We start from the raw sequence: 27,929 nt of genomic DNA on the forward strand, positions 1-27,929 counted from the left end.
ACTTTATGAAGAGTTATTTAGAGTTCATTACTCTTCTACACTAACCACATTTTGTTGTACAAATTACAACACACAGATAAAAAATATTACACACAAGACATACTTAATACATAGAAAAGTAAAAAAACTCAGTCATTGGTAATTTTGGACGGAAACTAATTAAGTAAACTCTTATAATGTATTTGAGATTCATTATTACAGCATTCATTCATATTCATACCTATAATAATGTTATGATAAAAATAAATACATTTTCTTTGTTATTATTTTGGACGGTCATTGCCGAATTTGTACATAAAAGTATTATATAACTGCATCAGCATATAATCAGATATGTGATGTATATATGCTACAAACATATCATCAGATATGTTTAAAAAATATGTGTAAATATTTTGATTTTCGATAATTTTACTAAAAATCTAAATTTTTAAATATAATTTCCCAATATTTTACAATGGGGCCGATTCTCTAGTACACAATCTCTAAACTAAACTAAATTAACAGGTCTAAATCTAGTGCTTTCCTTTTCCGCAAGCAACATTATGAAAGGGATAGCAATAGATTTAGACGTGATATTTTAGTTTAGTTTAGAGATTGTGTACAAAGGAATTAGCCACATTGTTTGCTGATTTTTAAGTCTTTGACTAATAAGGCAATCTGATTGACAAATTTATTTTAAGATTTATTGCAAAATTGGATTTTCTATTAAAGTTATCTATAATACACAAATATCAGAAAAGGCTCTTCTTATTCTACATGAAAACTACTACTAAAATATTTATAATTATAGGTACATAAAAAATGATTTGCAATTTGCCTTAATATAAAATCTTGGAGGCAAGGATGCATCTTATGCAGCTGCAAAAGTAAAGTATTTGGATATAACTTAATAGTAATAGTATAATAAGTAGGAAAGGTAGAAAAAAAAGTTAGCAGCACCAGAAAGAAAAAAAAACAATAAAAGTAAAGTCAAGCCAGTTTCATAATTAGTATAAAATGCAATTAATTACTATAAGGGATTACTATACAGTTACTAGGTACTAATTTAAATCAAGAGATTTGAAATTAGGTACCAGAATTATCTGTCTTATTTATACACATAAAGACACTATTTGTACAAAGTTTAAAAGTAACCTAAATGAACACTCACTAACGTATAATACTATACGTAAAAAATGACTTTCCACGCGCCATTTTAACTTTATGTGTCAAATTTCATACGATTTTAGTCCTTCTGCTCGATTGCGGTAGAATGACAGCTACAATGTAACGATAATAATCACCTCTGATTGGTTGACGCGCGCTCACTATTGGCTACAATGCATTGTTGCAACAAGAATCGCACAAATTCAGCCAATAACAACAATTGAGATTGTAATAATGATGAATGCAGGTTTTACGAAACCAACCTACTTCACTTATTTTAAAGGTGAACCTTACTTTTGACATGACAGTTGACCGATAGAGTTAAAATGGCGCGTGAGAAGTAAATTTGTAGGGACTGTAACTACACTGGAATGGATAAAGGAATATTGTACTACCTATACTATTCGCGCCATATAAAATACAGATCACGATTGGTTACGCACTTTCGCTGCTACAGTGCTGCGGGCTCTGTGCTCGTACATGAAAATATACGAGTATATGAAAAGGCAAATATTTCCTAAATGTACGAGTTGGTATAATTTACTGTGAAGCAGATTATCAGTAGCAAAGATATAAAGCTGATATAATGACGTTGATTCTGATGTCGTCCTCTAAACTAAATTTGGATTATCTGCAACTTTTTCTTATATGTAATAACAATGTAAAATTTTAGTGCTACTCTACAAAAACACTATGCTAAAGATTGGCACCTAAAGTCACAAGGTTCGACAGTTTTTAATTAAAATAAAGTTTTATCTGTTCTTTTCTTATACATTTGGTAAGAAAAAGATGTGAAGAATACCTAGGTACTCTAAAATTTAGTTGCCATCAGAATCAGTACCATTGTTCGCGAACATAGTTGATAGCTGCAATAGTAATAATAAAAATAGCAAATTATTTGGTACATTAGGTCAATAATAGAAAAAGAAAACTACAATTTTTAATCTAGGTTCGATAACTATTTAGAATTTTTCTAAAACCATGCCATATAATATCCGAAATCATATCCGAAAATTAAGAAATAGCATAAATGCAAAAGGGCTCAGTACATTTTTTAGCTGTTCTAAATTATAACATGATTTTTTATTTATATTTATTTAGCTACCTATTAAACGGTGGTTATTGTCAATTTAGATTATATTCACAAAAAATACACATTCAAATATATAAAAGTAGCAAAACATGTGTGTTTGAGTTGTTGCCATAATAACGCCACGGTCATGGTCCAAACTCCGAGGCAAAAAGGTTTTCTTGTGTGGAATTTGGTCACAAAAGGTCAGCTCAATACAAGTGGCGATAACATTCACTCATTCGACTATGAGTGAATGTTATCGCCAGCGAACCCAGCCTACAGTAGCTGACGCAAGTCGCTGCTAGCAAGAGTAAAGGTATCTGCAGTGGAGCTGCAGTGCTGTATATGGCGCAGTAGGGGCACTGCGACGAGCCACACACCTCGCAGATGTTGAGCAGATGTGCAGTTCCAACTTTGGTGACGCGGCGTAAGATTATACAGTAAAGACACCTACGTCTGCTACGTGTCGTAGTGACGAATGTTTCGCAGTAGGATGACGCAAGTGGCCGCTAGCAAGAGTAAAGGTATCGGCAGCCGGGCCGCAGCGTTGTATATGGCGCAGTAGGGGCACTGCGACGAGCCACACACCTCGCAGATGTTGAGCAGGTATGTGGGCAGCGCGTCGAATATCGTCTCGTTGAATCGCTCTGCAAAATGTTATTTAGTTTAATAAAACATATAAACTACATAAAACATTTATCAAATGAAGCAGAAGTGAAGTTTCTAGCTTTTTTCGGTGAAAGTAATTTTGAGCAGACTGGACCGAACCGTACCAGACCGAACCTGTCTCCTGTCCGGTCCATTCCGGTTATATCCGGTCTGATCCAGTCAAGTCTTGTCAACCTGTCAGTCAATAAAAAGAAGTTATGTAAAATAAGAAGTTACTATCTCATGTGTGTTTTGAGAAATTCACGGCATGGTGGAAGCTTTTCTCATTAGGTACTTTAAAACTTTTTATACCTACCTATTAAAAATTCTTAGGGGTAAAAATACTTAAATAAAATTATAAAATTGTTTACTTTTAAAACACCTCGATGAAAGATGACAGCCTCAAAACTATGACTTTTGACTTGACGCACTTGAATGACATTAACAGGGGGCGCTGTCGGAGAACAAAGGCTTAGAATATTCAAACAAGAACAAAGGGGACACTTGACGGCAACGTTAGTTCCGATTTTCGCCACGCGCCAAGATAGTCTTGTCGCACTGTAATCGGTAATTTCAGACGGAAATGACACATGAGTGGAAATTACTCTTAATTCGCCTAAAGAAGTTGGAATTCAAAATGTATAATGCAACATGGACTGACCGGGCGCGTAGTAGTCGTAGACGCGCATGTGCAGGTAGCGCGACATGTTGGCCACGGGGTACCAGCGCTCGATCGTGAAGTTCACGCACGTGCGCTCGCGCTCCAGCTGACGACAAACAGTTCACTACATAAATATGTGTATAAGGCTCAAACTCTATGGAACTATGTCAACGCGACGGTGACAGCGATGAAGATGAACATCCCTCAACCTCAGCCCCCCTCACAGTGCACCTTGCGCGTAGCCGCCCGCTTGGCGAACAGTCTGCTTAGCGCGGGCGAACAGTCCCATGAAAAAATAACCCAGACGGTTCTGAAACTAGTCGGGCATCATCATCATCATCAACCGATAGACGTCCACAGCTGGACATAGGTCTCTTGTAGGGACTTCCACACGACACGATCTTGCGCCGCCTGAATCCAGCGGCTCCCTTCGACTCGTCTGTTGTCGTCCGTCCACCTAGGGGGTCTTCCAAAACTGCGTATTCCGGTGCGAGGTCGCCATTCCAGCACCTTGGGACTCCAACCTCTATCGGTTTTACGAATCGATTGAGCTATGTCAATTACTCTAGTTCTCCTACGGATCTCATTTCTGATTTGATCACGTAGAGAAAATCCAAGCGTAGCTCTCTCCATTGCCCGCTGAGTGACCCTGAACTTTCTTATGAGGCCCATAGTTAGCGACCATGTTTCGGATTCATATGTCATTACTGGCAACACGCACTGTTCGAAGACTTTGTTTGGCCTTCAAGCACTGAGGAATTTTGGACAAGACATCTCGAAGCATAGTTGGGCATACACCAACGAAATAAGTGAGGACTCATTCGTCACTCCAGCTGCAAATACTCACATAGTCGAAGTAAAAGAGCAGTTTGTCGGGCTGGTACTTGGCGCGCTGCAACGTGCGCACGGCGCGCGACAGCACGTACGAGTCCAGCCGCTGCTGCTGGATCATGTAGCCCGTGGGGATGCCTACCTCCAGCACGGCCAGCCCGGACCGCGGCGACTCATCCGTCATTGTCCAGCTGCATATATGACACAACATTGTATTACTGGTGTACGGGAGCGGTGTGTAGGCTCCACCGTACCCAAGGGAGATATGCCACCGAGCGATTGGTTTTACTCGGTAGCGCCAGCTGAGCCGACGGTTGTCTTGAAACTTCTATATATAGTGCGGATTGCAGAAAACTCCGGTAGTGCGATTCAGATTTACGTGTTCTCCTTTCACTTTCGAGGATGGTACCCGTGCTGCTATCTAGTGAGAGCGGCGTGAGTAGTTAAGGTTTGGGTTCGTATCCAATTGATGTATAATTGCGGATCTATTTTCTCGGCATCTGTTTGCAATTGTGGTGGTGGTAGTTCGTGATATCGCAGTATGTATTTCAGTTTTTATGTGGCACATACCTGGCGCAGGTCTGGTAGCGGATGTGCGACTGATTCCTGCCGTGGTAGTGGGCGCTGGCGAGCAGGTCGAAGCAGCGCGCGGGCGGCGCGGTCTGGAAGCGCTCGATGTCCACGTTGTACTGCACGGACATCTGCAGTATGGCGTACCCCGCGCCGCGCGCTGTGACCTTCACTGTTCCCCACGCTTCTGGGATCTGCCGGGAAGATACGATAATGTCAAAAATAATTATTAAAATAAAGAAGTGAAAGTTCTGATTAACTATCAGAAACAAAATCTGCTAAGAATCTGCCATCAAAATATCTGCCATCTTAAATTTGAAAATGGCCGTTGCTTTTGTAATCGCTCAAAATGCATCATCCATTTATTTCGTGTACTCGCGCTGACGTCACGTTCGTGTACTCACGTCAATGCTCTGCATGGTGGCGAGGTTGTCGTTGCGCACGCGCAGCTGCCGCGTGGCGCCGTGCAGCGCGACCGCGTCCACGGTCACGGCCAGAGCGCTGACGTCACGCAAACGTTTGCGGTTCGTATACTCGATCAACGCACGCAATGCAATGTACGTATCCTTGAAAAAGATAAAAAATTTAATGGATCACGCGTATCATTTACAAAAAAAGACTTTATTCTTCAACGGTCCCTCAATATGATATTAATTACAAACCTGCGTGGACGCCCATCCGCCATCTCTGAGGCGCTGTGAGTTGAGCCACATGACGATCGGTTCATTGTTGTCCTGAAATAAACATTCATATTTAATATGCAGTTGTCACAATAGTACATTAATGTCCAGGCTGACAATATTGGAACGACGAGGCGAAGCCAATAGAGAAGAGTCTACGCTTATTAAATATTTCTTTCCCGCAGTGCTGGTGACAGCTGAATTGCATCGTAACAAGAGTCGCTATTTAATACGTCTTTGCGGAGTTAGCCTTCTGGACTTGTATTGCATTATTAAGTATTCTGTGGCAGCACGAACCTGGTGGTCCATGCACGCGAGCAGCGCGTAGGCCGTGGCGGCGACGTTGTTGGAGTCGTAGACGTAGGGCAGGCGCGGCAGCAGGAAGGGCTTCTGGTTCTCCATCTTGTAGGGCGGCGGCGGCACGGCGCGCTTGCCCCAGTACACCAGGCCGCCCTCGCTGCGCTGGTGGCGCTTGAGCAGGCGGAAGGCGGTCTCGGCGCTGGGCGCCTTGGCGGCGCCGAGCGCGTGCGTGACGAGCGCCAGCGCGAGCGGCTCGCCGAACTCGTGCAGCAGCTGCAGGTGCCGCTCCAGCCACGACACGCCGAGCTGCTGCGCCGTGGCCACGCGCGCGCTCAGCCCCTGCACCACCACACCCACCACTTATTTATTTATTTTATTTAAACATCTTTATTGCTTACTATTACAAAAATAGAAAATACAGGATACACTTAAAGACAAAGGACTTATTATTACAGTGATCTCTTCCAGGTAACCCATGCTTAAGAACATTAATACAAGCAACTATGTATTTTGAGTAATGAAATGAGCTAGGTTGTATGGGATGGGATGTCAAGGGATGTGCGTTCAACAGATCTTCCTCCAGACTGTGGTCATGTCAGGAACCCAGCTGGTACAAGTGTTATATCTGGGAACTTGTGGTCTGTAGGGAAATGTTCATTGTCGCAGTTCAGGGTCTATAGATCGATATACTCGCGAGAGATTGAAGATCCTGTTACAACATCTAGTTTCTGTATTAGAAATCGCCACAAGATTAATTTCTCAATTTATCTATTTTCGTGTACCACCCCTCACCGATTTTTAAAAATTCCACTTGAGCATATCTGGTGCAGGTCAGCTAGTAACGCATAATTATTGTGGCTTGATTGCGGTATTTTGGTTGATGCTCACTCACTATTGGCTACAATTCATTGTTGCAACCAGGATACCATAAATTCAGCCAATCACAACAATTGCGATTGTAAATCGACCTGCTGGAAACGCACTCACCTCAAGCAAACCGATGTCCTTCAGGTTCTTGACAGACTCGAGAGTTATGACGACCTGCGCCGTCAGCGTGATGTTCCGCTCCAGTAATAACGTGTTATTGACCTGCGCACAAACAGATACGAGCATATTACTCAACACTAATATAAACTCCCAATGACATCGAATGACCCTAAACAAATTATATTATAGCTGGGATGTGCCAACAAAAAATGTTAACTTGCCAAGAATATGGGCCTACGTAGGGCTGTTCGGGCGGCTGCTTCGTTCGGCGGGCTGATTACGTATAATGTTGCAGTAGCAACAGCAGTAGCAATGCGACAGTTCATAGATTGTCCGATAGAGGGTAAAATAGAGCTCGATTGCTGTCTCACTTCTTCTTCTTATTTTGCTTTGTGCCTATTGCTGTCTCTCTCTAGCCGGACGTTTGACAGCAATGATCGCGAGATTTACGCCTGTCGCAAGCCTGTCGCGAGATTCGTAATCACCCCGCCGCACTTACCGCACGATTGCTCTGTCTAAACGGCTTCAGTCAAACCTCTGTATGTAATATCATATGCTTACTCTGTGGTATAGATTAGGTGTCGTTGACAGAGCCTTCGGGCCGCTATGGTGTTCAGTATAGTAGGATCTAGTCACCTTTTGCCCTTTGAGCTGATAGGCCGCCTCCCGGTACACCTGCGAGTCCATGGGCACGGCGATGGTGTCGTTGGCGTTGCGGTCGGGCGACCACGTCACCTCGTAGAATGAGCCTTCGGGCCGCTGGTGCTCCAATACCCACGATACCGCCATTGAAATCACCTGAAGGGATTATTTATAGTATATAGTTCATTATAAACTAGCTGACCCGGCGAACTTCGTACCGCCTAATTTTTTAATTTTTTCTCTCTGTAAGAACCATCCTCGTACTTCAAGGAATATTATAAGAATTAGCGAAGTCGGTTCAGATGTTTTCGAGATTTGCGATCAGCAACACATTCAGCGTATAGAAGATCACTAGATATAACCAGCTAAAACTCACGCGTATTGTTATCGGACCAACGACCCTGGAAGGATTCAAAACTAGTATAGAGGATCATATCTTACTAGTTACGAATCCATCCATGGTCCTTGCTTATAAGCAGGCGCTTGGGCGCAATAAAGATCGATTGAAGTGTTGATTCATTCCAATTTCTAGCGATTTTTTGCATCGATTTATTACAATGCTAGCTTCGAGCGAATCGACTCAAAAGTAAGGCGAACCGAAACGTCTGGATTGTATTCATAGCGAATTCGGTCCGAAAAAAATGTTACAAATTTTCGAAACCAAACAGTTTTGTAACATTTTTCAATGTCAAATTTCTCTGAAAGAAGAAAAAGTGAAATGAGAAGAATAATTACAAGAATTACAAAATACACATACATTCGGATCAATGTAGATATAGTTCTCCCATTCGTTGAATGAAGCGTCTTGGAATATTTTTGCGCAGAATGAGGTCAACCACACGCTAGAAGATGACTGATTCCTGTACAAGATAAAATTTAATGTATTTTTTGTTGTGGCGGAAGCATAACCATAGTGACAAACGTTTACAATATAAAACAAAATGTTGGCGTGTCTTCATTGCGTACATGCGAAAGAAGTCTTTATCTTATTCATTCGGCTAACATATTTTTTTAATTAAGCCTATCCTGCAATTTGAAAAAAATTATTTGGTGACAGTTTTACCACAGAGTTTGAAAATGGAGTCAACATTTTAAAATTTTCATTTGACACAAGTTTCCTTTCTTAGGATCACAATTAACCCCCAGATCTCAAATGTTGGGAGTATTTAAAACGGGTTGGTGAAACGCACGTCACATGAATTAGGTATACATTACCAGTCGCTACGGACAAGGCTGAAGGACCCATCGGGTCTATGACAGCTGTCGCTGGTAGAGGACGTTCATGTGGTAGAACGCGTCGTGCTCCAAGGTTCGGTTGCGCTGGTTGATGAGCCGCATGTTCAGATTAAGGCACATGTGTTATACGTTACCAGTCGCTGCGGAAAAGGCTGAAGGACCCATCGGGTCTCATGTATAACAGCTGTCGCTGGTAGAGCACGTTCATGTGGTAGAACGCGTCGTGCTCCAAGGTTCGGTTGCGCTGGTTGATAAGCCGCATGTTCAGATTAAGGCACATGTGTTATACGTTACCAGTCGCTGCGGAAAAGGCTGAAGGACCCATCGGGTCTCATGTATGACAGCTGTCGCTGGTAGAGCACGTTCATGTGGTAGAACGCGTCGTGCTCCAAGGTTCGGTTGCGCTGGTTGATGAGCCGCATGTTCAGATTAAGGCACATGTGTTATACGTTACCAGTCGCTGCGGAAAAGGCTGAAGGACCCATCGGGTCTCATGTATGACAGCTGTCGCTGGTAGAGCACGTTCATGTGGTAGAACGCGTCGTGCTCCAAGGTTCGGTTGCGCTGGTTGATGAGCCGCATGTACAGAGTAAGGCACATGTGTTATACGTTACCAGTCGCTGCGGAAAAGGCTGAAGGACCCATCGGGTCTCATGTATGACAGCTGTCGCTGGTAGAGCACGTTCATGTGGTAGAACGCGTCGTGCTCCAAGGTTCGGTTGCGCTGGTTGATAAGCCGCATGTTCAGATTAAGGCACATGTGTTATACGTTACCAGTCGCTGCGGAAAAGGCTGAAGGACCCATCGGGTCTCATGTATGACAGCTGTCGCTGGTAGAGCACGTTCATGTGGTAGAACGCGTCGTGCTCCAAGGTTCGGTTGCGCTGGTTGATGAGCCGCATGTTCAGATTAAGGCACATGTGTTATACGTTACCAGTCGCTGCGGAAAAGGCTGAAGGACCCATCGGATCTCATGTATGACAGTTGTCGCTGGTAGAGCACGTTCATGTTGTAGAACGCGTCGTGCTCCAAGGTTCGGTTGCGCTGGTTGATGAGCCGCATGTACAGAGTAAGGCACATGTGTTATACGTTACCAGTCGCTGCGGAAAAGGCTGAAGGACCCATCGGGTCTCATGTATGACAGTTGTCGCTGGTAGAGCACGTTCATGTGGTAGAACGCGTCGTGCTCCAAGGTTCGGTTGCGCTGGTTGATGAGCCGCATGTACAGAGTAAGGTACATGTTGGCCGCGAAACTGAACATGTTTTGTTCGGCTGAATCCTGGTTACAATGGAAACATTACGTGGTTAAATTCTACAAATGACATTTTGGTTCAATCCCCCAACAATGTTGAAACTGATGCCATATGAAAGCTTTTGGGATACAATTTATTTCATACAATGGCGGACACGTCAAAATCTAGTGTGAACATGGTATTTTGACTTTTGGTACATTTTCAAGCTTCTCAATTTTGAAAATGTACCAAAACACTGTGTTCGCGTTCTATTTTGACTTGGCCGCCATAACCGTTATTTTGCACGACTTATCCATAAAAATTTGCATGCTGTAGCTGTCTTTAATTGGAATTGTATAATAACCAGGCACCTAGGATTTGAATAATGTAATTTTTAGGGTTCCGTACCTCAAAAGGAAAAACGGAACCCTTATAGGATCACTTTGTTGTCTGTCTGTCTGTCTGTCTGTCGGTCTGTCAAGAATCCTACAGGGTACTTGACCGTTGACCTAGAATCATGAAATTTGGCAGGTAGGTAGGTTTTATAGCTGACATTCGGGGAAAAATCTGAAAACCGTGAATTTGTGGTTACATTACACAAAAAAAAATTAATTGTGGTCATGAACTAATAATTAGTATTTTCAATTTTCGAAGTAAGATAACTATATCAAGTGGGGTATCATATGAAAGGGCTTTACCTGTGCATTCTAAAACAGATTTTTATTTATTTATATGCATCATAGTTTTTGAGTTATCGTGTAAAATGTTGAAAAAATACGACTGGAGTACGGAACCTTCGTTGTGCGAGCCTGACTCGCACTTGGCCGGTTTTTTTTTGTATAATTCTGTTGGTGGTTCAATAAAATAAAATAACCAAATAGCTGATACAAATATCTTACCATAGGCAAATCCAGAAGGCTTGTAGCATTAACAGGCATGGTTGGGAAAAGTGGTCCGACCACATCCCCAACTATGGATATTCTGGCCTTATTCGATCCGAATACGTAGTAGCGATCGACCTCGTACGGTATGATGGGCGTCTCTGTGACGTTCACGTGCATGTACTGGAACACGTAGGCACGATTCGAAAGGTCGAGAAGTACGGACTGGTGACGGTATTGAGGTAACCCGTCGGCCTGCAAAACATAAAGTATTTTTAAAACGTATTCGTAGTAACAATTGATTCTTAAATTTTTCTATTCCTCTCACAAATCTTCTAAATCACAATTTTTTTGAGGTTTCAAACAAGGTTGAAAAGTTACGTGTGACTAATTTTACCAAAACTATGTACACGTTGTTAGGTATATAATAACATATTGCATGCTAATAGGCAGAATTTGGCTGCACCTTTTTGTTTTTGTAACATCTCCACTGTTTACCCATATTCGCAAAAAAGAAATTTGAATTGACTTAATTATTAATTTTCAGGCCTCCTTAATTTTTAATGGAGATGTTGGATTCTGTGCCAAAACCTCGACATTGATTTGCTCGGTATATGTGCACGACGGTCGTATGACATATGTTGGAGCCAACTCATGTGCCAATACCTCGACTTCGATGTGCTTGGAGACGCGGTGCTGGCCCTGCAGCGTGGAGGCGGCGATGTCGACGCGGATGCGGCCCAGCCGTGCGGCCACTACGGGGATGTGCACGGTGGTCGGAGGACATATGTTGGAGCCAACTCATGTGCCAATACCTCGACTTCGATGTGCTTGGAGACGCGGTGCTGGCCCTGCAGCGTGGAGGCGGCGATGTCGACGCGGATGCGGCCCAGCCGTGCGGCCACTACGGGGATGTGCACGGTGGCCGCGTCTCCCGCCAGGATGTACACGAAGAACTGATGCTCGCCGAACGACGTGCGAGGGTTGTATGACCGAACCTGACAACGAAGACAAAGATCACTCACTAATAATACATCAATAGGCTATTTTACCCTTTTTTGAAAATTGACTTAATTTGATCGTAAGGTTCTTGATAGTAACTACCAAAAAAATCATAAAAATTTCAATCGATAAGTGAAATAAAAATGCATTCAAATTTTGTATTTCAAATTTCCCCACGAAAACGCTAGCCGCCATTTTGTTTAGGTTCATGAGCTGTCATGACGTTAAGTATGCATGTGGAAGGAAAAAAGAGGAGAGGACGACCAAAGAAAAGGTGGCTGGATTGGGTGAAAGAGTATATGCGTGAAAAAGGGGTGGATAATACGTTGACGAATGACAGACGTGAGTGGAAGAAGAAGACATGTCGTGCCGACCCCACGTACCGTAGGATAAGGTAAGGAAGAAGGAGCTGTCATGACGACACACGGGCTGGTAAACAACGGCATTTTCTTAGTGAAAGAGTATATTTTTACAATCCATGTGACGTCACAGTCGGAATTCATTATAGCGGCTGCAGTTTGATAACTTTAGAACAGATAAAAAAGTGAAATCTTTAAAATCTATACTTAAAATAAAATTGTAATATAACGATTTCTGTACATTGGATATATTATTTTGAAAATTTTAATCGGAGGAAACATATATAGACTCCAAAACATTTTTTTTTTTAATTTTTGTCGCTTTCGTTTACGGTTCTTGCTGTACAATACTCACAATGCCATTCTCCTCGACGTGCACGAACTTGTAGTCGGGCGAAGAGGCCAGCACGACGACCGCCTCGATGGCCTGCGGCTGGTAGTTGAACACGGCCACGCGCAGCCCCAGCTGCTCGCCCTGCCGGCAGCGGTCCGGCCCTTCCACTTTGATGAAGAACGGCAAGATGCCTACGTACTGTTGACAAATATTGTTTTAATGTTAATAACATTGTTTACTATGAAATACCCGCGACTTAGTCCGCGATAAGGTTTTTAATTATCGTGGGAATTTTTTGATTTTTCTGGATAAAAAGTAGCCTATAACCGTCTCCGTAATGCAAGCTGTCTATGTTCAGCCAGTCCTGTCTAGGTTGTGTCTTGGTCATGTCATGGTCGTGTCTAGGTTGTGTGTTGGTCTTGTCTAGGTTGTGTGTTGGTCTTGTCTAGGTTGTATTTTGGTCTTGTCTAGGTTGTCTTGGTCTTATCGAGGTTGTGTCTAGGTGGTTTATTGGTCTCGTCTAGGTTGTGTCTTGGTCTTGTCTAGGTTGTGTCTTGGTCGTGTCTTGGTCTTGACTAGGTTGTGTCTTGGTCGTGTCTAGGTTGTGTGTTGGTCTTGTCTAGGTTGTATCTTGGTCTTGTCTAGGTTGTATCTTGGTCTTGTCTAGGTTGTGTCTTGGTCGTGTCTCGATTGTATCTTGGTCTTGTCTAGGTTGTGTCTTGGTCTTGTCTAGATTGTATCTTGGTCTTGTCTAGGTTGTGTCTTGGCCTTGCCTAGGGTGTGTCTTGGTCTTGTCTAGGTTGTGTCTAGGTGGTTTATTGGTCTCGTCTAGGTTGTGTCTTGGTCTTGTCTAGGTTGTGTCTTGGTCGTGTCTTGGTCTTGACTAGGTTGTGTCTTGGTCGTGTCTAGGTTGTGTGTTGGTCTTGTCTAGGTTGTATCTTGGTCTTGTCTAGGTTGTATCTTGGTCTTGTCTAGGTTGTGTCTTGGTCGTGTCTCGATTGTATCTTGGTCTTGTCTAGGTTGTGTCTTGGTCTTGTCTAGATTGTATCTTGGTCTTGTCTAGGTTGTGTCTTGGCCTTGCCTAGGGTGTGTCTTGGTCTTGTCTAGGTTATGTCTTGGTATTGTCTTGGTCTAGACTAGGCTGTGTCTTGGTCGTGTCTAGGTTGTGTGTTGGTCTTGTCTAGGTGGTGTTTTGGTCTTGTCTAGATTGTGTCTTGGTCTTGTCTAGAGTGTGTCTTGGTCGTGTCTTGGTCGTGTCTTGATTGTGTCTTGGTCTTGTCTACGTTGTGTCTTGGTCTTGTCTAGAGTGTGTCTTGGTCGTGTCTACGTTGTGTGTTGATCTTGTCTAGGTTGTGTGTTGGTCTTGTCTAGGTTGTATCTTGGTCTTGTCTAGGTTGTATCTTGGTCTTGTCTAGGTTGTGTCTTGGTCGTGTCTTGGCCTTGCCTAGATTGTGTCTTGGTCTTGTCTAGGTTGTGTCTTGGTATTGTGTTGATCTTGTCTAGGTTGTGTGTTGGTCTTGTCTAGGTTGTGTGTTGGTCTTGTCTAGGTTGTATCTTGGTCTTGTCTAGGTTGTGTGTTGGTCTTGTCTAGCTCGTATCTTGGTCTTGTCTAGGTTGTCTTGGTCTTGTCTAGAGTGTTTCTTGGTCGTGTCTTGGTATTGCTTAGCTTGTGTCTTGGTCTTCTCTAGGTTGTGTCTTGGTCTTGTCTAGAGTGTGTCTTGGTCGTGTCTTGGTATTGCTTAGCTTGTGTCTTGGTCTTCTCTAGATCTTGTCTAAGTTGTGTCTTGGTCATATCTTGGTCGTATCTTTGATCATGTCTTGGTCTTGTCATGGTCGTGTCTTTGTTTGCCGCGCGTCGCCCCTACCCACTACTCACATTGAGCGGCCTCGCCAGCATGCCCAGGCCGGCGCCGGGCGACATGGCCACGGCGGAGATGGTCCAGTGCGCGGGCGCGGCGGGCACGTCCAGCGTGAACACGTAGCGGCCGTGCGGCCCGATGTTCACGTCGCGCCACATCCACACGTTGTCGTACTGCCGCTGGATGCGGTTGAAGCGGAACTTGCGGAAGTGGGACAGCTCGAACGAGTCGTCGTGCTTGCCTGATCGGTCAAATATTTCATATTTTTTATTACTTGACGTTAAGGTTTTAAACATAAAAACAACAGAGGGTCGTGCTATCTCGTTCATAATTAGCGTGTACAAAACATGGCGCGTAGGCCAACTAATAGCGGTCGGACGCGTGTTATGATTGGCCGAGATATTCTCGCACTATTCAAAAGTAAGGTTTCTTCGTAACTTATACAAGTGGCAGTACTGTAAGTGATCGCTTTAGAGCACTCACAGTTGGACTCGTCGGTGCGGTCGGAGCAGTCGGGCGCGCCGTCGCAGCGCTTGTCGGCGAGGTAGCACGTGCCGTCCAGGCACTCGGCCAGCCCCAGCGACTCGTTGCACATCGAGTAGCGCCGGTACACCGCCACGTCCGACAGCACTATGAGACCCGCGTATCTGAATACAGGTAGGACAAAAGTATTGACGTAATTTAGTACACTGCTTCCTCCTATTGTATGAAAAAACATTTACTTAAATTTGACCCACTTTAGCTTATCCGATTTTTTCTTTGGATACAATTAAATGATCCTTACATGAAACAGAGTCAATCGGCATTTTAAAAAAAATTGTCAATTTTATTCATTTTATGGACAACTCACGCTTGATCAAAAAATTGACTATGCCAAAATTGTTTTCATAAAAAAAGAGTAGAAGTTAACTAAGATAGTTAGCATGCACCTGCACCTCCTATGGTTTCTGATTTCCCCATACTGTTCCAGTAAAAAAACACTGTGTACACCTCAATGTAATACAATACGTTATTAATTTAATAACTGCGAACACAATTGTACGGACTCACTCGAAAGTCCGATTGGCGTCGATCCCGAAGCTCGGCGAGGGGAAGTAGACCAGTTCGTCCGCGTCGCCGAAGTGCGAGCGCCACGTGTACGCGAACGTCCCGTTCGTTGCCTCGTCGAAGTGCGACATTTTCGATATCACCTGACAAAATATCCAAGCATTATGATGTGTATCCAATGTACAAAATATGTCATATTTTCTTACATTTAGGGCTGCCGGAAGAAAATCAATGAGTTCCCACGGGGTTAAGAATCAAAATCTACGGAACGAAGTCGCGGGTAAAAGCATCAGCTAGTCTGTCACTATCCACTTCCCAAGGTTCTTAAGCCAGAATATTGTTCTTTGAGTAGATCTTTATTGGCCACTATCTCCCTTATATGGTAAGTTGGAGATGTTATAATGTACTGCATGCATGTTGTACATGTTGTTTTTTTTTAATAGAGATAGCGAGCAAACGAGCTGGCGGGTCACCTGATGTTAAGTGATTACCGCCGCCCATGAACATTTGCAGCACCAGAGAAACCGCCGATGTGTTGCCGGCCTTTTAGGAATTTGGTGGTTGGTTGGAACATGTAGAAGATTTTATATGAAAACGCAACATCGTACTTTGCGTGTAACACGGGCGAGCCGCGTTCGTGGTACGCACATGGCACGGCGACACGACACGGCGCAGTTTGCACGAACCTTGGCGTATGTGAGCTCGTTGCCGGCCTGCATGGTGTAGAAGGCGTGGTCGATGGCGGACAGGCCGACGTACGCGCCGGGCTCGCCGTAGATGGCCACCTCCACGCGTTCGCCCGTGCGGTGCTTGCGATTGTTGACATGCACGGTGAACTATATAGCAATACACTAGAATTAGTACAGACTAGGAAGAATGATAGATGTTTGATACTGCATGTGGTGTTCAAATTATTCAAATCTTTTTCGATTTTGTGTTATACTTCAACTTTCCGAAATACGCTGGTTCATTTTGCCCAGTCTACCTTCTGATATTTATATTCTATTGACTCTCATGCCTGCTTCCATGATGTTCTAGCCAACGCTTTCATCGTCTTGTCGATTCTGAAAACTGGCGACGAGTAGTGACTCCGATGTTGAGGTTATCAACGTATACAATTGTTTGTATGCTAGCACGCGATGTGCGTGTGTCATCTTATGTCCCTCTCTAATGGTATGTGCGTGAGAGAGGGGGAGATAGAGAGAGGGAGAGCGAGCGACACTCACGTTGTTGGTGCTGATGCCGTTGACGGGGAAGGTGAGCGAGTCGGCGAGCACGTGCGCGCGGCGGCGGTGCGCCCACACCAGCAGCGTGGCCACCGGCGCCATCTCCGCCGACACCACCGCCGAGAACGTGCGCACGCCTTCCTGTGGCGAGCGAGACGACATCATACACACACCACTAGTGTAAACGGGCAGGCAGCGTTGCTACAACGTCTGACTTCCAATCTCTGAATGTACCAAACACTCATATTACTTGTTCATAAACCCAGCAACGGAACACGGCTAAGCCTTGTCCGTAATACAGATAGTGACTGGTAGAAAATATTATAAGATAACTACCGTACATATTATGATAACTCTGTTAACGACATACCGAAGTACAGTCCGACATACCACGTGACGTTTCGTCGGTCTCAACAACAGAGACAATGCTCTACAAAATCTCTTTCTAAATGTCGATGTAAATTATTTTTTACCGCGTACCTACTGTACGTATTGTACGCGACAGATCGAGATGGCAATCGGGGCGGGAACGCTCCGCACACCCAGGGTCGACTGTGATAGGACGATACACGGTTTTGGATAATCATAAATATTAAATAGCCATAAATAAAATAACGAAAAAACATGAAATAGAAGTAAACGGAAAAGTTCCAGTAGCTAACGCTTGCTTGTACCAGACGTACCTGCATTATTTCTTGGCCGCTGGTGAGGATAATGCCTTTGGACATAATGACGTAGTTGAATGACTCCATGAAGAAGTTACTTTGCACGTGGAAAACAATGTATTCGCCCACCTGAGAAAAAAATTAAAATTTAAGTTTTGTGGCAGTTTGCCACAGTTGCAACTAGATGGCGTTGTTCAATCGATAACATTTCATGACGTAGTCCCGAACAAGTGTACCGCCGACAGTACTCGCACTAACGGAGTTTTATGCAATCAGGACTATAATATATAGAAGTTTCAAGACACAACCGTCGTCAGCCCAGCTGGCGCTACCGAGCACAACCAACCGCTCGGTGGAAGATCTTCCTTTGGTACGGTTGAACACACAGACACCGCTCACGTACATAGCCATTTTCTTACATAAAATCGGACGATAGACGCAAGCCTGTTGTACTGTTCAGTTACCCTGGCATCAGTGGTAGAGGTGGAGACCCGCAGATGGTGGTGGTTGGGGCTCTCGTGCGCCACGAGGTGCACGTCGGCACCGGCGCGGCCGCCCAGCGCGTCCCCCAGCGTCGCCGACAGACGCAAGCCTGTTATACTGTTCAGCACCTCACGGTAATTCGGGTCGTTTTCTAGCTCTGGAATTAATGGGTTATTTTAGATTTTTATTTAAGGAAGGAATTTATTATTTATGTACTTATGTAGTATAGAAAGCTTAAAAAGAACATTAGCCAAGTTAATTGCTGATTAATATTAACTTTCCCCTCTAATGAAGCGTAAAGCTTGTGCTAGGAGTAGGTACGACAATAGCGCGGGTGGGATTTGGACCGGCGATCTGTAGGTTTTCAGTCCACTCCTTTAACCGTTGAGCTATCGAGGCTATAAATCCATATCCATTGAGCGTCTTGCAGTGTAGGGAAAAGTGGAGGGTACCAGAACATCTGCCCCCAAAAACGTCACTTCGTGATGACCACGCCCACTCTGCCAAGAGTATTTATTATTAATAAATTCTTTATTTCAGCCAAATAATAATTATACAATTTTACGGTTGACATCCTAAAACTCTGTTGAGTTTATATGGATGTAGCACAAACGACTTTTACAACTTTTACTTTGCACAAACGACGTTACGACCAAGAAGGTGAAATGTGTAGAAATGTTCATTTTTATTTTATTTTTACCTACTGTTTTTTTGCTCTTAATTTGATATTTTATTCTATTTTTAGTTCTTCTTTGTATGAGTAACTTCGTTTTTGTTATAGAGCGTAAATAGTGTAATTTCTGTTAATAGCTAAATGTTGTAGGTACTTTCTGTTGCTCAATTTTTGTATCAATATAAATAACCTTAAGTTAGTGCATGTTAGTTTATTAGTAAAAAAAAATCACCTGTAATTGACAACCGTACTGTTTAGTGTATTTAAATGTGTTATGGTCTTTTATGTATGGAAGTTGTTGGTGATAAATAAATTAAAAAAAAAAAAGTACGACACTTACTAAGAAGCTTGTAGAGGTCCAGTTTGAGATGCCACACGGCGTCATGTCCGGGCACTAGACTGGGCCTTTGTGGCTCCAACGCGCCTCCGCGGCCCTCCAGCTGCCCCGTCACAGTGAGCGCCACGCCGGCCGCCTGCCACGCGGGCAAGCGCGACCCGTCGTGGTACGATACCACCATCTGACAGACATTTTGTTACTTAGATCCTGGTTCATGGAGAATTTCCAAGTTTTGCATCACCACTAGAGCACATTCTGAGTTTCTGAAGAATCAAGAAAGGTTAACCAAACCTAATTGGTCTTGAACTAATGATTGACCTTATCTAAAAATTTAATAAAAAACATTCTAACACATTATAAACAAAACAAAAAAGGACACCCTCAGTTATCTTCTTATTAAATACTAGCTGATCCCCGCGGCTTCGCCCGCGTAAATTTAGGTTTTTAAAGATCCCGTATAGCCTATGTCACTCAGGAATAATGTAGCTTTCTACTGGTGAAAGAATTTTTAAAATCGGTTCAGTAGTTCTAAAGATTACCCCCTACAAACAAACTTAACGACATTACCTCTTTATATAATACAACGGGCCGTGCAGCAGAAATCGTAATATTTTAATTTCGCCATAACTTCAAAACCAAACGTCCAATTTTAATCATTCAAAGACCAAATATTATCTCCATAAACTGTTCTTAGTGATGAAATCATTTATTTTGATAAGGATTAATAGCATGAGTAAAATAAACGCGTTTAAATGTAGTCCAAAAAAAAATTCAAGATTTTTAAATAAAAAAATGGTTGCTGTGCCTCACTCGACATAGATGGGTATAGTGTGTCGCGGACTTTTTTGTAGATATTTATAAGATCTACAATTAATTAGAACATTTTATGGTTCTATCTTTTATAGTTTAGGCAGCGTACGCAAAATAAGTAACTTTTCTGGTTGATTTTTTACACCTTGTGTCCGAAAAACCCAAATATCTTACGGAACCCTATTTTTTTCCAAAATAAAATATAGCCTATGTTACTCGTGGATAATGTAGCTTTCGAATGGTGAAAGAATTTTTAAAATCGGTCCAGTAGTTTTTGAGCCTATTCAGTACAAACAAACAAACAAACAAACAAACAAACAAACAAAGTTTTCCTCTTTATAATATTAGTGTAGATATAAAAGGAAAAGGTGAATGACTGACTGACTGATCTATCAACGCACAGCTCAAACTACTGTACGGATCGGGCTGAAATTTGGCATGCAGATAGCTATTATGACTTAGGCATCCAATAAGAAAGGGAAAATTCAACCCCTAAGGGGTTGAAGTAGGGGGTTTGAAATTTGTGTAGTCCACGCGGACGAAGTCACCAGCATAAGCTAGTTTTATTTATAATTGTTAGAATGTTTTGTGTTTCTGAGACTGAAAAAAAGATCCGATACTTGAAGCCATAATAATAACGTGCCATTGAAAAATGAATAACTCACATAAACATCAAACGGCATCGCAGGTTTGAACACCTGCAACTCCCCTCCAAGGAAGTGTACGGCCAACGAGGAGTTGAAAATCCTTGCGATGCTGTAGCCTTCGATGACCTCGTCCAGAAACGGGTCGCCCACCGACGCCGTGATGATGACCTCCACGCCGTCCAGCGTGGGCACCAGCTGGGAGAGTTCCGACATGGGATACTTGAAGTCGTATGTGCCATTGAACTGTGGATAAAAAGCTGTTGTTACTCCCGAGGTGTCGCGAGGCACCCGACAGAAGCGAAGCTTATTATTGCGTATGCAAAGCGTGACTGACTGACTGACTAACGACTGATTTATCAAAAGCGTAACTGACTTCACGGACCATCCGTTCAACCAATTTTGACGAATTTTTATACAGCGATAGCTTGCATCCCGGGGAAGGACATACAGTACGCGGCCGAAAGTAATCTACATCGACCTTTAGAAGGAGCTAGCAGATTTGTAGAGCGTTGTCCCTGTCGTTGAGACCGACAAAATGTCATATATGTAGGTATGAGTGACAGAGACAACGCTCTACAAAGCCGAAATGTCATTCTAAAAGCCGATGTACATTAGTTTCGGCCGCATACTTGTACTAGGCTACTTTTTATCCCGGAAAATCAGAGTGCTCACGGGATTTCTAAAAACCTAAATCCACGCGGACGAAGTCGCGGGCATCAGCTAATAAACTATAGGAGTTGTCTTAGTTTGGTTGGACACATCATCATCATCATGATCAACCCATCACCGGCTGACTACAGAGCACGGGTCTCCTCTCAAAAGGGTTTTGGCCATAGTCTACCACACTGGCCATGTGTGGATTGATAGACTTCACACACCTTTGAGAACATTATAGAGAACTCTCAGGCATGCAGGTTTCCTCACGATGTTTTCTTTCACCATTAAAGTTAGTGATATTTAATTACTTAAAACGCACATAACTCCGAAAAGTTAGATGTGCGTGCCCGGGATCGAACCCCCCCCACCTCCGATTGGAAGGTGGACGTCCTAACCGTTAGGCTATCACAGCACAGGTTGGACACAATACTTACGAATCTCAGATATGGTAACTGGTCGTAATACTGGTTGTAGTAGTTGTAGGCCGTGGCCGTGCTGTACGTGTTGTAGTTGTTCTGGTTGGGTTGGTTCTGTTGGTTCTGGTAGTTCTGCTGGTTCTGTTGGTTGGCGAACTCAATCGGGTTCGGCTTCGGCATCCAGAACGGATATTTTTCATCCTGGTTGTAAGAGGAATAAATAAGAGATTTTATTACTTGAACTAGATTCATAAGGTGGGTTTTAGGCATTGTTTTTTTTTTAAAGAATATTAGCCATGTTAAATGACTAATATTCCCCTTTCCTCTCCAACTAAGCGTCAAGCTTGTGCTAGGAGTAGGTACGACAATAGTGCAACGGGCGGGGTTTGAACTGTCGACCTTTTGGTTTCAGTCCACTCCTTTACCGGTTGAGCTATTGAGGCTTAAAGGATGTTTTTTACTCAATCACGCAAAAACGGCTGAACGGATTTGGATGAAATTTGGAATGGAGATAGATTATACCCTGGATTAACACATAGGCTACTTTTTATGCCGGAAGAGTTCCCGCGGGATTTTGAAAAATCTAAATCCACGCGGACGAAGTCGCGGGCATCAGCTAGTATTTGAATAAGTAACATTTGTATTGTATTAGATTTTGACTCGAAAGTGTGTGAAATGTATCTGAACAACTCACGAAGTTGAACATCCTGGTGTAGACCTTCTGCGGGTCGTACCACCAGTCGGGCTGGTCGAGCTGGTTGGGCTGGCCGGGCCGGTAGCTGGTGGGGCGCCCGTACTCGTCCACTGCTCCCGTGTACTCGTAGGCCGGGTGGCCCGACTCGTTGTATAGGTAGGGGTTGTAGTTTGGACGCACTGTGGACAAACAGTTCTTATTTCGTTAAGAACTAAATATTATACAGGGTGTAATAGAACGCACGATGTGTGGTGTGACAAGGATGGATAAGGGGAAGTCTGAAAGTAGTGGTAGAAAAGATGAGGGGTAATAGGCTGGCATAGTATGGGCATATAATGCGGAGGGAAGAAAGCCATGTCACTAGAAGAATGTTAAATATGCATGTGGAAGAGAGGAGAGGACGACCAAAGAAAAGGTGGATAGATTGGGTGAAAGAGGATATGCGTGTAAAAGGGGTGAATAATGCGTTGAAGGATGACAGAAGTGGAAGAAAAAGACATGTTGCGCCCACGTGGCGTGGGATAAGGTACGGAAGAAGGTGTAATTATTATACTACCTAAACGCAATTCAATACCACTTTTTACTACTTGTACTTCTAGAGATTTAGTATTCGCGGCACCTATTGCGCAACGTTCATTGACCTCTAGTGTCAGTAAGATGTTCTATTTGCTATACATTGCGAGCTTTTAAAAAATACAGGTTTTTTGCGTTTTTACTTTTTGTGGAAATGTTGTCCATACATCTAATCTACTGGTCCGTGAGTATGGTCCTCAGTTTTAAGTTGCGTGAACACAATGTATTGCCGGGTATGGAGATATACCTCGAGTGTACTGGTCCGTGAGTACAGATCCATAAGGTCCTCGGTTGTTGAACTGGCCCTGCTGGTAGTGGCGTGGCCGGTACTGCGGTATGGGGCGCAGCGTGGCGCGCAGGGTGAGGTTGCCGTGCACGGGCGCGCCCGACGTGTAGTTGGCCATGATGCGGCCGTGGATGTACTGGTCAGTGTTGAAGAAGAACGCTGGCATTGTTACGTTCACCTGCGGAATTGTAACTTCATTTTATCACGTTGGCTAGTGAAAATTGTCCCGAGAGTCGTGAAGTCTGGTCCGACAGCGGGTACTGGAGACTCACTGTGACGAAGTTGCTCTGTACATATAACGCAGCCTGTTACCTCGAATCTGGTCTGGTAGTACTCCTCGACGAGGAACTGCGCCTCCTCTACCTGCCCAAGCGCCTCCACTCGCACGATCCACTCTCCGAACAGCGGCTGGTCCGACAGCGGGTACTGGAGACTCACTGTTCCGAAGTTGCTCTGTACAGACATTCAAATCAATAGTAGATTGTACAATAAGGGCATAAAACAAGCTATTTATCCGAGACGTTTCTTATCGCACTTTTATTTGCCGCCTTTGAAGCGGACTTCACATGATCTGTTGCGTCGACATCTTGAGTCGATTGTATAAATACGGGTGGTTGATGGTTTTTAGAGCTAGTCTCGTTCCAACTCGAGACTCGAACGAATATTAAATGCTTTTTGTGCTTAGGTCGCCATTTTGATTGAGGTTGCAATAGCAATTGTGCCCTAATCAAGTTAATATTGCAGTTAGGTTATTATAAAAGGTAAAAACTGTCGATAAGCCTATTCGCGTCGTGATTAATATTTAATTTCATTTCTGGTATGTTTTATACGTTTATCTACCCGAGCGAGTACGCGACAGGTTAAAATGGCAATCGGGGAGGGAACTGCCCGTACACCCGCTCAGCCCCCGCGCGTTAACCACCACGGGCGAGCGCGGGTGTGCGAGGCGTCTCCCCGCCTCATACACCGATTGCCTTCTCAAGCTGTCGCGGACTATAATAGATTTAGATCTGTCAATTTCATTAACTTTAGAGGCTGTGACACAACATAATTGGGTATTTGACATCAAAAATAAATTATTTTTCAGTGATTATTAAATAGAGGATCTTCCAAAATATGTAAAATCCACGTCCTTTGTTAGTTTTAAGTGTAATAACCATTTAAAATTATCGATTAAACTTAAAAAGTGCGTAATTACGATGTAACGTCACATTCCAGTATTTCATAGAATATCGCAAACTAAGTGCGCGTTTGGACGTTTGATAAAAAGTTACTGATTTAACTATTTGTCAAATACAGTATTAGTCGCATTGTCAGCTTAACTATTCATTGCGGTATCGTCTCCACCAATCAAAATACGAAAACAAAACTTGGACGTGTAACACAATAATAATTAGGGCATCAATGGCGTAACACAATGGAACCTGCTTTAGAATCGCGTTTTACAGCCTTATTGTTTGCAGTTTATGTTCAGTGATATCATTTACATAGGATGACTATCGTGACATATGACCACACGAGTAGATATATAGACCAGAGGGGACGCTTCATACTAGCGGCTGGCTGTAGGTTCACTCACTCATAGCGCAGCTCACGCACACCACGACGTGTCACGGACGCTCCGTTTGCCGCCGTTTGCCATCGAACTGGGCGCAAACGGAGCGTCCGTGACATGTCATAGTGTGCGTGAGCTAGTGTGAAGCTTCCCCTCTGTCTATAATACCTACTCGTGTGATATGACTATCGTGTTCGTCTTGTAGGGATAATGGAGGTCAGACAAACTTGTAAAGTACGCGGCCGCAAGTAATGTACATCCAGCCTTTAGAATGACATTTCGGCTTTGTAGAGCGTTGTCTCTGTCATTCATACCTATATGACGTTTTGTCGGTCCCAACGACAGGGGCTGGAAAAGCCCTGCACACTGCACAGCCGCCAATTATCAAGAAGAACTACCTAGCTTATAGTTAATCTAGCTAGTTCGAGTTGCCTTGTTACCTGTCTAGAAAGCCACCGCTTCATGATGCGTCGGTTGGGGTCAAGGATGAACACGTCGATGGATCTTCCGAAGGCCTTCAGCGCGGTGTTTATTGGAATCACGCGGAACTTAACTGCAAACAATATATTTTTTTTAATGTGCACTTATAACTGAGGAACTAAACATTCGTCAAATAGAGCGTAGGATACCAGTCTGACTCTGCATGTAGACAGGCTTGTCCATCTGTATGAAGATGGTCATGAAGCGCTTGGAGAATGTGAGCTGCGTCTCGTTGACGAAGGCTCGTCCGCCGAACGGGTCGTCCAGGAACAATCCTTCCACGCGCAGCTTGTAATCCCCTGGCACTGTAGTTGCAGGGACCTGGAAAGTCATTACGTTTTATGCTAGCTCTTCATTCTCGTCGAGGTAACGCGAGGCAGTGAACACGATACCGCAGTTGGGACTCTCTTGCCTTGTAATGAATTAATTCCTCAACTGTATGATTCCAAACCTTTGGAAAATAATATGACGTACGAAGAAAACCGCAACAACCGATTAAAACGAACGAAAGCACACCAAGGAAATACAGACCTTATTGTTTGACGTTAAGATTTTAAACACAAGAACAACAGAGACTCATGTTATCTCGCTCATAATACGCGCGTAGGCAACAACCAATATCAGACCAATGTGCGTTATGATTGGTTGAGATATTTACACACCATTCAAAAATAAGATTTATGCACATTTATTACTGCAACAGTAATAGCAGTGGCAGTATAAAAAAAATAAAAAAAGTGTTTTAGTGACGTCAGCACTAGACTAAAGTTTCGAGCTGATACTATATTTTTACTTAAATATACGTCAAAATGACGTCATTTCGATGTTAATGAAACATGGTTCCAGCGCAATAGCAATTTGCGGGACTTATACTGTACTGTACATTTGCTAAATGGCAAAAAAAAGAAATGAGTAGCAAAAAGTTTAGTACATAGCATACTTACTCTCATATTCAAAACCTCAGGCACTCCTTCTTTAACCTTTTCAATGACGTCAGCAATCTCTACCCCATTACAAGATATGGAAGCTCTGATGGTCATCTGCAGCCGAGCCCTTAGTATGTTTGCTGATATCTTGTATATTTGGCCCGGCCTGACCATGCGGGAGGCCACTATGAAATATGTTCTGAAAATTTGCTATTATTATTGCTCATATTAGCTACCAGGTTTTTAATGAAATCACATAAAATAATGGTCTAGAAATATCTACCCTCATCGGTTATTTAATTGTGATAGAGAATATGTATATGGTAGATAATGTGTAGATTGATACATTGCACATAGGTTTTTTTTTGGTGATAGAAATGACAAGCAAACAAGCAGGTGGGTCACCTGATGTTAAGTGATTACCACCGCCCATGCGCATTTGAACCACCAATACATTGCCACCCTTTCTTGGTCCGCCCCTTGAATAACCCCATGTTGTAATCTAATGGGAACACCGCCGAAGGGAGTTGATTCCACAGTTTGCATGACACGTACCAATGATGTTTAAAAAAATTTTTTTTTTCAATCAACTTTCTTTATGAAAGTCGAGCATCAGCTGCAAAAGCAAAGGTTGCCTAGTTTACCCTTTGTGCAACTATGGGGTTGCCAGGTATAAACAGGTAAGTAAGCGTTATTAATATGCTCATCTGTTATTTAATCAAATTTTAATTTCAATCAAATTTGATTTTCCAAGCCAACCGTAATAATTTTTTTGAAATCCATGGTTGCCTATATTTAAGATGTTTAGATTTTCTGTGCAAGTGTTAAGAGTGACTTGCAGACAAGAATGCAGCAATACAGGTGTGCTCCTGGCAGCTGCTTAGTACATCATGGATATTGGATACTCTTAGTACTTTTATATTTTGACTTGAGATTACTTACTTAAAAAATGATACTTACGCTTCATTAATAATAACACTGTCATGTTCCAGCTCAGCAGTCTTATAAGAGGTGCCATAAGTGCGTCCGCTGCCCCACGATGGCCTAGGAGTGTTGTCAGAGTTCTCAGTGTTTTCCGACCCATACCGGTTCACATACCCTGGATCATTCCTATTGTCATACTGATTATACCTTTGATCCGTATTATATGTGTTCCTACTTGTATCATACTGGTTCACATTGTATTGATTTCGATTTGAAGCTCGTCTGTTTGGATCATAAGGATTGTCATATCTTGTCGGGTCATAAGTGTCCAGGTTGTCGTTTGTAGGGTTTACTTGATTATCTGGGTTGTATGTCGGTGTGGCGTAGTCTTGTGCGAGACATGATTGTATTATTGATATAGATATTAAATGCCTAACTATGAGATTCATAGTTCAGTCTTACAGTTTATGTGACCTGCAACAATTTAATTATATAACTTTTTTATTTTATTTACTTACCCATATAACTTCATAAAATTTGACTATAAAATAGTCAAATTTAAAGCTTGTTTACAAAGGTTTATAGGAAGCAACTGTTACAATAACATAAGAAAAGCGTTGCATTTTTACTCACGGTAACGTAAATAAATATAAAACAAGCCACTAAGAATTTGTAAAACTTTGTGTGGCAGAAGTATAGGGTTACTTTTTACGCCTCAAGAAAGGATTAACCCGATTATTAATTGAATAATAACATACAAATAGCCAACCTGAAGTTAACGCCCATGGAAACGCTTGCCTTTATAACGTTTTCAAAAAACTATCGAAATTATAACACAGTCACTTCGCTTTAAAAATATGAGATACTTCTTTGATCTCGATATTGTATTATCATATATTTTAGTTATATTTGCACCAAACATGAGTCCGTTACACCGTCATATTACTCACATGAGCAGAAAAGTACCTATTCAACCAAAGCCAAAACTTGTTTGGCGTACCGCGCAGCCGCACCACGCCCGGTAAGTGACAGTTAGGAAAATGTTGCCAGAATAACAGTCACATTTTTCCATATTGTTTAAAATACG

At 42.9% G+C, this 27,929-nt stretch overlaps 1 protein-coding gene across 1 annotated transcript; it reads right to left on the minus strand.

Moving 5' to 3' along the window:
• Window positions 1-624: 624 nt before the first annotated feature.
• On the minus strand, window positions 625-27,858 carry Mcr (macroglobulin complement-related). Its single transcript, XM_069505527.1, has 32 exons — window positions 27,612-27,858; window positions 26,879-27,316; window positions 25,937-26,117; window positions 25,142-25,313; window positions 24,953-25,065; window positions 23,270-23,410; window positions 22,919-23,135; window positions 22,099-22,277; window positions 21,423-21,605; window positions 20,350-20,574; window positions 18,878-19,055; window positions 17,846-18,021; window positions 17,400-17,510; window positions 16,717-16,857; window positions 16,177-16,326; window positions 15,494-15,633; window positions 14,927-15,090; window positions 14,461-14,684; window positions 12,606-12,782; window positions 11,705-11,887; window positions 10,908-11,144; window positions 9,871-10,055; window positions 8,298-8,400; window positions 7,535-7,696; window positions 6,899-7,000; window positions 5,909-6,250; window positions 5,594-5,665; window positions 5,336-5,497; window positions 4,932-5,125; window positions 4,378-4,552; window positions 3,531-3,636; window positions 625-2,868 (listed from the first exon to the last, which is right to left on the minus strand). Exons 2-32 carry the CDS (start codon window positions 27,289-27,291, stop codon window positions 2,681-2,683), a joined length of 5,496 nt encoding a protein of 1,831 aa, XP_069361628.1. The 5' UTR covers window positions 27,292-27,316; window positions 27,612-27,858; the 3' UTR covers window positions 625-2,680.
• Between the last annotated feature and the right edge of the window lie 71 nt (window positions 27,859-27,929).

The sequence above is a fragment of the Maniola hyperantus genome, chromosome 20 (genome assembly GCF_902806685.2).
Source record: "Maniola hyperantus chromosome 20, iAphHyp1.2, whole genome shotgun sequence".
NCBI classification, from domain to species: domain Eukaryota; kingdom Metazoa; phylum Arthropoda; class Insecta; order Lepidoptera; family Nymphalidae; genus Maniola; species Maniola hyperantus.

What these genes read in the sequence shown, in the direction of transcription:
- Mcr (XM_069505527.1), bottom strand. Translation starts at nt 27,291, where the DNA reads ATGAATCTCATAGTTAGGCATTTAATATCTATATCAATAATACAATCA. An exon ending in ACGGCATCAGCACCAACAAC is followed by an intron (nt 16,327 to 16,716) that starts GTGAGTGTCGCT and finishes ATTGCTATATAG; the next exon opens with TTCACCGTGCATGTCAACAA. An exon ending in ATATCTACATTGATCCGAAT is followed by an intron (nt 7,697 to 8,297) that starts GTATGTGTATTT and finishes TAATCCCTTCAG; the next exon opens with GTGATTTCAATGGCGGTATC.